We start from the raw sequence: 10,683 nt of genomic DNA on the forward strand, positions 1-10,683 counted from the left end.
TGAGACCCCCCTGCTTTTCTAAGGGAAAGACCTTGCCCTGAACAATTCTTTCTTTTGCTAATAACCTTCTCACCCAACCCTCCTTCCTATAAAAACCTTCCATCTTGTACAACTCCTCTGAGCTTCCTTCTACTTGCTAGATGGGATGCTACTTAGACTCATCACTTAATAAAGCCAATTAGATCTTCAGATTTACTCAGTTGAATTTTTGTTCTTTAATAGAGGGGAGCTCCTGCACGCTTCCCTTTAAGACCCATGGGGGGCGGGGGCACATTTTCTTTTCATTCCCACTGTGTCCTATAAAATATACTACCATGTGGCCACGTGGAAACCATTGTCCCTCCAAGCAACATACGCTGCTCTTTTTTTGATGGACATGTATTTTTATTTTATTCACCCAGTGGACATTCAAAGTCGGAGTCAGACATGAAACTTGAAAGGTTTTATTTCCCAACTACAGACGGCTTTAAGAGGCTGCCTATCGGCCTATCACCGCCTGAGCGAGGAGCCCACCCAGGCTGGGAGGCGGCCGGAGGGCGGGCGAGGAGAGGGGGGCCTTAGGGTCGACTTCCCGGGAGAGAAGCCCGGGGCCCCGCGGCGCCCTCACTGGCCCTTCTTGTGGGCGTTCTTGATGATGGCGTTTTTGAAGAGCGTCACCAGGGGGGTCTGGCTCTTCTCGGAGGTCATGAAGCCGCCGTAGCGCTTGTCCTTGGGCGGGCTGCCCCAGCGGAAGTGCTCCATCTTATAGGGCCCGCCGTCCTTCTTCTCGGCCACCTCGGCCTCGGTCAGCAGGCCGTACTCCAGGTCGGCCAGGGCCGCCACGCCCTCGGCCGGGCCCTCGGGCCCGAGCGCCGGCTCAGGCCGCTCCCCGGCCAGCTCCCTCTTGAACTCGAGCGGGAAGGCCTCGGCCGACTCGTCCTCGGCGCCGTTGGGGTACACCTTCACCGGGCGCCGCTTCTTGCCCACAGGCTTGCCCCAGCGGAAGTGCTCCATGGAGTAGGAGCGCTTGCCCTCGCGCGGGCCGGCCTCGCCGCCATCGCCGCGGAGCCCCGGGCCGCCCTCGGGCAGCGGGGCGCGGCCTTCGCCCAGCGCGACCTCCTCTTCCTCGCGCTTCTGGCCCGCGCTGCCGTTCCGGCGGCCAAACCGGTCCCAGCGGAAGTGGCCCATGACGTACTTCCGGGGGTTCTCGGTCAGCGGCTGCTCGTCGCCGTTGCCGGGGAGCACGGGTGTCTCGGCCGAGAGGTCGGGCTTGCAGGCCCGGATGCACGCCTGCGGGGAGGGCCGCGGGCGCGGGGCGTTAGGGCCGCCTCGCCCGGCAGCCCCGCCCCCCGCGCTGCGCCCGCGGCCCTCAGCACGTGCGGGCAGGACGTCGGGCCTCCCCGCCCTGTTGGCGCCCGCGGGCGTCCGAGACTCGTCGCCTCTTTTGTCCCCTGTACCCCCGGGTTCTTCTGCCTGGCAGCTACAACAGACACCCCCATCCCATTCGTTGGCTTACTTATCCCAGAGCTTTGGTGAGCAGGGTCACTGTCTTACCTTAATATGCATGATATATAGGCATTGATCAATAAATGGTAAATGGGTGGTAGTTGTTGGCACTTAATGAATATTGAATAAATCAAATAAATAAGCATGGTTCAGTTTGAGTCTGAGAGGGGCATTGGGCTGAAATTTGGGGGAGAATCTATTCAGGTGCGAGGAATAGAAGTCTGGCTTCTAGAGCCTGTATTTTCAATAATGCCTCAACCTTTCCCCAGTGATCTGCACATCTAACTCATGCCCTACCCCAGCCATCTCCCTGTATCATGCCTCAAAAATTTTCCCATGCCATCTGGCACTTTCTTTGGTTCTTTCAAGTCTTTTGAGCTGATCCAGTACTTTCCCCAATCAGTGAGCTTTGCGAGGGAGTAGTTCACGTCCCTGTTACCTCACTCTGACTGGAGGGAGGGGTAAACAGCCATGGAGCATGGGTCATGGAGCATATGTCTCTGCTCTCTGTAAGCAGACAACTCCACTATGGTGCACATTTGCCTGAGAAAATGACCTATAGGCTGCAGCCTTGAGTTTTCAGTTACTTGGGACTGCAAAGGAGGAAACAGAAGGATCCCACCCACTCTGTTGAGTTGGGAATTTCATACTCCGGGGATTTAGAATTATGATGCGGCTGAATATTAACAGTGGAAAGTAAAAACTATCTCATACTCCTCTCCTCTGGACATATAACGAAGCAGGAAGCTCGGAGAGGTAAAAGGACCTTGGCAAGTTTCCACGACTTTTCGGTGGCAGAGCTGGGGTAGAACTCGTGGGCTCTGACTGTGGTCACTTCTCCTTCCCTGATGGGCTCTCAACAGGAGAGGCTATGCAGTGGGTATTTCCAATCAAGGGTCTCTTGGGTCTGTCTCTGAAATAGAACTAACAGCATTCCCTGGGCTCTTTCTTTCTATTTTATATTGTACATGAAACCTGCTCTATGTTTTCGAGTTCTCTCTCTTCACCTTAACTAGCTTCTTCATTGACAAAACACACAGAATGTAGTGATGTACATTCCATCCTCACCAGGAAGGTGCTGGCAGCATGACGGAACTCAGTCACTGACACTGGCGGTGTGTCTTTGAGTCCTTAACTTGGTATAATTTCTCATTTATGCCTCCCAATAGACACACACACACAATTCCAGCCTGGCACAAAGGGCCTTTACATGCTTCTGGAAAGACTGTTGGCCAGTCCTCTGGAAGAAGCATGAGACATTTGGCACCAGTTAGAGGAAAATGGCACCTGGGTTTTTCCTTCTCCCACTAGAGACGATTTGCAGTACGACCTAGCTGACTTTGTAAATGGTAGTAGAAGGGGAATGAAAATGTCAAGTGATATGAGGTTATTTAAAAAGGAATAAAATGTCTAAAAGATTGAAAATGTAGAATCCATAGAGGGAACAATTATTATTATTGCTGTTACTGTCACTGTTATTATTTTAACAGCAGTATCTCTAAATAGCTTAAATGGAGTGGGTCATCATACAAGAAGACAGGGCAGAAAGATAATTAAGTAGAAACTGTGGACAGACCCATCTCCCTGAAGCTGCTTCCTCCCCTCCTTGGCTCAATTCTGACTCCACCTTAGAGATCTGTTCCTACCCTGAGCTGAGTTACCCATATCTCTGGGAATGAATTTCCCCTTCCCCACGCCCCTTTCTTTTGTGCAGTCCCAGTCCCAGCCCCAGTCCCATCCAATGCCCAAACCAAGATGGCAGCCACAGTCCACATACCAGCAGGTTACTTTCCGTGGTGAGGTCCTGACACTGGCTGCTTTCCAGGCACCAGCCACTCACTTCCACAGAGACCTGAAGCAGCAAGGCCAGCAGCAGGGCCCCTGGGCAGCTGCAGCACGATCTCGGCATCTTCCAGGCAGGCTGAGGCTCTGCGGAGGCAAACAAGATTGGTGGGACCCCTGCAAGGAGCAGAACAATGTTGGCCACTGACCAGGAAGCACTGTGAGCCAATATTAACAACACATTCATTTGTGGAGCTCAAGGCTTTTTGAGGACAGGAGCAGTTCAAGGAGAAGTTTGGTGTGAGTTGTGGTGGACAGGAGGGGAGAGGGACCTGGGTAATCTATGCACAATTTCCCTTTTGTCTCCTGTTAAAAATCAGACCCCAAAGGAGGTTAGGGCTGGAAGCTATTTTAGGGATCATTTGGTCCAGCCCTTATTTGAGAGATGGGGAAACTGAGGCCCAGAGAGATAATAATTTGGGTGTTCATGACAACTCAGGCTAAGTTCTCCTGTTCTCCCTGAACTTTCCTATTTCACCACCTTCATGAAGCCATAGTTCTAACACTCCAGACCAAGGAGTAACTTGGGAAAGACAAGGGAGTCTGACATTCCTGCTCAAGATGGTCTATTCTCTTCCTCATCCACTAGGATCCTATCATTCTTCAGAAACTCTTGTTTCCTATGAATAGGAGGTTTGCATAAAGGCAAATAAAACCTCTGGCCAATTTGGCCAAAACCTCAGCCAACCTAATTGATGTCCTGTACACAGATCACTCAGATGATCACTATTTCTCAGATTCCTGCAGCTTTGAAGATATTTATTTTTAATGCAGACCCCCATTCTTTTAAAACTGGCTCATCTTCAGGATACATTACATATTGGACCACCTATTGTTCTCTGAGTCTCTCAAATACTCTGAAATAGCTGGACTTGAAGATACTATAAGTGTATAAGAGAAGGAAATGGACACACAAAACAGAAGAGAACTACCCACCCCCCATTGTGAACACCCACCAAAGACACTTTTGGAAAAGTCAGAAAGTACCTCTCAACAGATGCTGAAGTCAGGAGGTCAGGATGCAGTAAAGAAGGGAGCACGGATGTCGCCCTTTGCCCCCTGTGCCCAACACTTTCCCCAGCCCTCTACTTCTCCCACTGCCATGTCCCCCCTCACCCAGGTCAGCTTCCAGAGTTGACCCCAAGTTTTGTTATTAGCTCACCACCAACCCACAATCATTTTGGAGTTCAGAAGATCTCAACCAGCTGTAGAAAGAAACCTAATTAGATGAGAAAAGCAATTCACATTAAGCTGTGGATGACTAATTTTCTTATCTGTCCTTGTGGACATTTGCATTTTAAAACGTTGGCTTAAAGGAAATCTCCTATTTGCAGAAGGGTGGCCAACTATTTTTTATAGAGAAGGCTTTGGAAATGAAAGTTCTCTCTGGCTTCCATTGTCTAGTTCAGAAAGCCATTTCCTTTTCTTTGCCCCACCCCCATTCCTTCCCCCCAAAGCTGAGCCAGCTCAGGGCTCCCTTCTTGAACAATTGCCAGGCACAACTTGAGTGTCTTCAGAGCAGCCATTAGATGGCGCTGGCAGCCAGTCAGCTGGACCATCAGCATCTCAGGTTAAAGGGGCAACCAGGAGAGCAACCTTGGTGTCCAGTCTTGACCAGGGGCAGGCTGTTCCCATTGGAACATTTTGACACTCCAGTTCAAGAATGGAGCCCAAAGCAATTTAGATTAAAACTCTGAGACCACACAGCACATTTGGGTCAGAAAAATATTGAGATTTACAAGAGAGGCAGAAAAATGGTCATTACATATCACTGTGGGCAAGTGTAAAATAACATCTTAGTAGAGAAAGAAGCAAAGTCCCCTCAACTACAGTTCAATTCTCCTCAAGGCTGGCCATTCTGGGATGATTTCTATTTTCATAAAACCTACCTCATGATTTCAAGCCTGCCTGAGAAGCCCCAGAGAGCATTTCTTCTCTCTCTACCCCAATAGCTGTCTGTGTTGTACAACATGGTAACAGTCACACTGCCCACCCTCTCAGAGTTCCATTCTACTGCTGAAAAGTTAGTTTCCTGAAAGCAACTTGATTTCTTTTTGCTTATGTTTATTTTCTATTTTTCTATAATGAACAAATATTACCTTGTGTCATTTTTTTTCAAGCAATAAAGTAATGGGGAGATGTCAAATCTTGTGCTTTTTGTAAGTAGGGATAGTGTTATATATTATTCAATGGTTGAAAGCCTTGGAAAAATAAATAGAAATTTGTAATTTACTAATCTTGACATTAACCCCATAACAGAACTACACTTATTAGGACTTCATATGTGTAGGTGAATTCTCTTTGAGCTAAGCGAAACATTGTGTTTTTCAGTCTAAAACTGCACGCTGGTCATGCCCTTCTGTAAAGATTAGAGGAGCAGAGGTGCAGAATTTTCTCCTTTCACCGTGATACACACGCATCAAGTCCTAAAACAAAAGTGTCTAAGGAATATTAAGTCATTAAATAAGGTGTGATCTGTGCATATGTTCACAATTGACAAAATAATGCACACTCGTACTTTCCTCCTTGGCCTCTTCCAGCCATTCTGTGAGAACAAACACCTCCCCATTTATATGCGAAAAATTTGGGGGATCCAAATGCCCTGCAGACTTTCCCTCCTTCACTGGAAACCTCTCTTGCCTAAGCCTCCATCAGCTCGAAGGGCTGCTTCCGCCCTGCAATCTAGGGTCTTCGGGATAGAAGGTCCACTCTGCGGTCCTATTGAGGGCACACACGGAGGGTTGTTCAGAACCTTGGACAGTTCCCACACGGGCCACCTCTTTTTAACCCCAGCTGGGTCTTATAGAAGAGACCCGTGTCCGGATCGAAGCTCAGCCACATCGGGTGCGCTAAGGTGGGCAGAGAAACGAGGATTCAGGGGTCTGAATCTAAAGAAATATGGAATGCAGGGAGTTTATTGTAACTTCTGGCCTTTACTCTCCTGCTCTCATTTCCAACGTTAATTTGCTCTACAGTACATGGTATCTTTTAAGAAGTGACACCTACCCAAGAAAATCGAGAGGAAGAGGAGCCAAAAGGCGGGGCTTTACCAAGATCACCCCCAGAAGGCTGCAGGAATCTCGGGGGTCCTAGCAGCCCAACTCCCGGGGGAAGACGCGGTCGCCGGCTCCTGGAAGGCACCGCTTTCAGCGTCGCAGCCGTTCGCCCACCATCCGGAGGCTGGCCCTCGCTGCTCCGCTGCGTGCGGGCTTCCCACGCCGCATTCAGTACAGAAAGTTTTCAAAGAACTCAAGACCGCAGCGAGCCAAAGGCGCCTCAAGTCAGCGATGGGGAGCCGGGCGAGAGCATCCCGAGGCCCAAGGGCAGGGGGTTCCGGGGTAAGAGCGAGGTTCCGTGCCGCTGCGCCCTTACCTGTTGCGGAGAGGCTGCTCTGGGCGACTCCCGCTGCGCCAGGCGAGGATGCTCGGCGGCCTCGTTAGGTCACTTTTCTTCCTTCCTTTCTCCTCCTTCGCCGCCGCCGCCTGGTCCGGGTCGCTCTCCTCGGTCCTTATATACCTGCGGGGTTCGCCCGGGTGGGCAACGGACGTGAACTTCCTGGCAGCGTAACAAGCAACTCCCCCGACCATGAGAAGGGGGGCCGTGGAGCTCAGGAGGGGGGTTTCCAGGTAGGGGCTAGCGCAAGGGCAGACGTGCCGGGAAAGGGGGCCGGGTCTCTGCCCCCGGAGGCTGGAATTAACACCATCTTGCTGAAGGGAGCACCTGGCAGCCATCAGGAAAGAACTTAATTAAGGATGGTGTTGGGTGTCCAGTGAAGACTAGCAGGCGGCTTAGCACCCCGGTGTGGGGTAGGCCTGGAGCGCCGGCTGAGGTCGTTGAGGAGAGGGTGAAGTTACTTGTGTGCGTGCTTGGACTGTCATTTGCCTCGTTCGCACTTGGAGGTAAATATCCCCCAAAGGGGAGTACGTCTGTAATGCCTCAGATTTCCCCATCGTTTGGGAACTGTGGTGAAGATGTCACGGGGAATCACAGTCCCTCTGTTCCAGCTTAGGGGTGTGGGGCGGCGGCGAGGATGTGGTTGGCGCGGAGTGGGGGGGAGGTAGTAAGGGGAGCAGAGAAGGTCAGGTGTCACTCACCTGAGGCCCAGGGAAGGTTGCCTTCTTGGAGGTGTGAAGGCAAGTTGCACTGTCCCTCCTGGGCCTAGTCCAGAGCAGGCTTCTTCCTGTGCCCCAAACCCCAAGGAAAACGTGCTGTTAACCTTTTATTATTAATGGGGAGGGGAAGGGGGTGAAGAGCAGCTGAAGTACTTTCCCTGTGGCCTCTACCTTAACCTGGAGTAAAGGAGAAACAAATTGTGAGGAGTGGTGGGGGTGAGAGGGAGTGTTGGAACTAAACTGAGCTTCAGATCAAGGTGCTTGTTTTATTTTTTATTTTTTTTTATTTTTCAAAGTGCTTGTTTTAATCTGCCAATTGCAGGAGCTTTCTTTATTCCCAGTCAGGGGTTCTTTCGGACTCCAACACTCCCGTGAGAATTCCTGGTTGGTGACATTGGCTTTATATTCCACAATCCTTTCCTTTTGGGACACAGGAAAAATCTAAGCTCCTAAACAATAAACAAGGTACTTTATCATCTGGCCTTGCCCTCTTTCCAGGGTCATCTCCCACCTGTTCATCTCACATCTGGCACTTCAACCATCCATAACATTCCCATTCCCATAACTTTCTCAAGCTTCCATCTCTTTGTCCATGCTTACTTCTACAAATGGAACATCTTACCTCTCTCCAGCCACCCAGGAAAATTGGACTCCTGCATTAAGATTTAGCTCATCCATCATTACCTGTTCTCTCAAGCCCTCCTTGGCTACTTGTGCTACCTGGGACATGAAACATGGCTTTCTCCGTTCTCCAAAGAATCCCATTCCCATCCCATCTGTACATGTAGCCTTTATTGCTGGAACAAATTCCATGCTGTCTTCCATCTTCTCTCTTCCACCCACTCTTGCCCCACCACCACCAGGCTTGTGAGCACTCTAAATCAGACTGTGATTTTATCTTATGTTTCTTTGTATTATTCTTCTAACTTTAAGAGGCAGCTGGCGGTAGCAGAAAGGCCAGACCAAGAAAAGTTCAGATTGACCCAACTCTTGTCCTTCTTTGTTAGCTGAGTTCTTAATTACATGCAGCAGAACTGAAAGACCATTGAATTGCATTTAGAATCACTGAGCAGGCTGGGGAACCAGGATCCAAAAATGGGCAGGGACAAAAGTTGGCTGAAATCATGACCAAAATCAGGCTGCTGACTGGACACAATTAGAAAGAAAATCAGATCATTACTGGGAACAAGAGGCCACAAGTAGCACTGTCAGCACCATAGGCATTGAACATACTTCTGTCATTTCTATCCCCAGAATAAAAAGAAGTGGGAGGCTGCAGATGCCAACAGGTAGGACTGACCATTGTCCTTGCTTCTGTAGCACTAGCTCGTTTTTGAAAGCCTAGAACAGCTGCCTTTGATTGCCTGAGATGATAATATGATTTTTCCCCTTTATTGATATAATGTGGTGAATTACATTGTTGATTTTTAGTGTTACACCTACCATATATTCCTAGATTAAACCTAATTTATTATGATGTGTTATCTTTATATAGCACTGGGTTTAATTTGCTAATATTTTATTTAAGATGTTGTATCCATATTTATGAGATTGGCCTGTAATTTTCCATTTTTGTAGAATTCTTGTCAGATTTTGGTGTCAAAATTAGGCTGTTCCTCATAAAACAGGCTGGAAATCTCTATCCTCCCATCTCCTCCATTTTAATAATTTGGTACAATTTGTATACAATGGTGTTTATCTCTCCCCTAAATATTTGGGATAATTCATCAGTGATACCATGTTTGTTTGTTAAATGGCTTTGAATTACAGATTCAATCACTTGAATAGCACTATTCTAATAATCTATTTCTTCTTGTGTCAGTTTTAGTAGGATGCATATTTCTAACAATGTATCCATTTCATCTAAATTTTGTAATTTATTGGCTTAAAATTATTAATTATATCATCATATTATCTTCTTAGCATCTATGGAGTCTGTAATTATGGTCTCCTTTCATCTCTGATGTTGGTAATTTATGTCATCTCTTTTTCTCTTGATTAGTTTCTTAGGAGTTTATCAATTTTATTAGTATTTTTAAATAATCAATTTTAGTTTCATTGATTTCTCTTTTGCATGTATGCTTTTATCTATATCTGAAATTTCCACCGTTACTATTTTTTGCTTTCTAGTTCCTAATTATTTATTCTTTTTTTATCCTCTTCTTTCTTTTTTTTTTAAGTAGGCTCCACACCCAGCATGGAGCCAAAGTCTTGAATTCACACAACCCTGAGATCAAGACCTGAGCTGAGATCAAGAGTCGGACGGTTGGGGTACCTGGGTGGCTCAGTCAGTTAGGTGCCTGACTTTTGATTTCAGCTCAGGTCATGGTCTCAAGATTGTGAGATTGAGCCCTGCACTGGCTCCATGCTGAGCACAGAGCCTGCTTAAGATTCTCTCTTCCTCTCCCTCTCCCTCTGCTCCTCCCCACCCCATGTGTGCTCTCTCTCTCTCAAAAAAAAAGTTTTAAAAAGAGTGACACTTGGGGTGCCTGTGTGGCTCAGTCGTTAAGCATCTGCCTTTGGCTCGGGTCATGATCCCAGGGTCCTGGGATCGAGCCCCGCATCAGGCTCCCTGCTCTGCGGGAAGCCTGCTTCTCCCTCTCCCGCTCCCCCTGCATGTGTTCCCTCTCTCGCTGTGTCTCTCTCTGTCAAATATATAAATAAAATCTTTAAAAAAAAAAAAAAGAGTGACACTTAACCACCTGAGACACCCAGAGGCCCCTCTCTTTTAACCTCTTGAGTTGGACATTAAATGAGTGCTTTTACTTAGACAATTGATATTCAACCTTTATTCTTTTTGATATATGTATTTATGGCTATAAATTTCTTTTATTTTTTTATTTTTAAAAAAAGATTTTATTTATTTATTTGAGAGAGAGTATGCAAAAGCAGGGGGAGGGGGGAGGGACAAGCAGATTCTACACTGAGTACAGAGCCCTACACAGGGCTCAATCTCACCATCCTGAGATCATGACCTGAGCTGAAATCAAGAGTTGGTCTCCTAACCAACTGAGCCACCCAGGTGCCCCTATAAATTTATTTTATTTTATTTTTAAAGATTTTATTTATTTATTTGACAGAGAGAGATAGCGAGAGCAGGAACACAAGCAGGGGGAGTGGGAGAGGGAGAAGTAGGCTTCCCGCTGAGCAGGGAGCCCGATGTGGGGCTCGATCCCAGGACCCTGGGATCATGACCCGAGTGGAAGGCAGACGCTCAACGACTGAGCCACCCAGGTGCCCCTAT

The 10,683-nt window shown here is 48.0% G+C and overlaps 1 protein-coding gene across 1 annotated transcript; it reads right to left on the reverse strand.

The window, feature by feature from the left end:
* Positions 1 to 378: 378 nt before the first annotated feature.
* Positions 379 to 3,394, reverse strand: POMC (proopiomelanocortin). Its single transcript, XM_021697659.1, has 2 exons — positions 3,263 to 3,394; positions 379 to 1,269 (listed from the first exon to the last, which is right to left on the reverse strand). Exons 1-2 carry the CDS (start codon positions 3,392 to 3,394, stop codon positions 604 to 606), a joined length of 798 nt encoding a protein of 265 aa, XP_021553334.1. The 3' UTR covers positions 379 to 603.
* Between the last annotated feature and the right edge of the window lie 7,289 nt (positions 3,395 to 10,683).

Source organism: Neomonachus schauinslandi, chromosome 10, assembly GCF_002201575.2.
Source record: "Neomonachus schauinslandi chromosome 10, ASM220157v2, whole genome shotgun sequence".
NCBI lineage: Eukaryota > Metazoa > Chordata > Mammalia > Carnivora > Phocidae > Neomonachus > Neomonachus schauinslandi.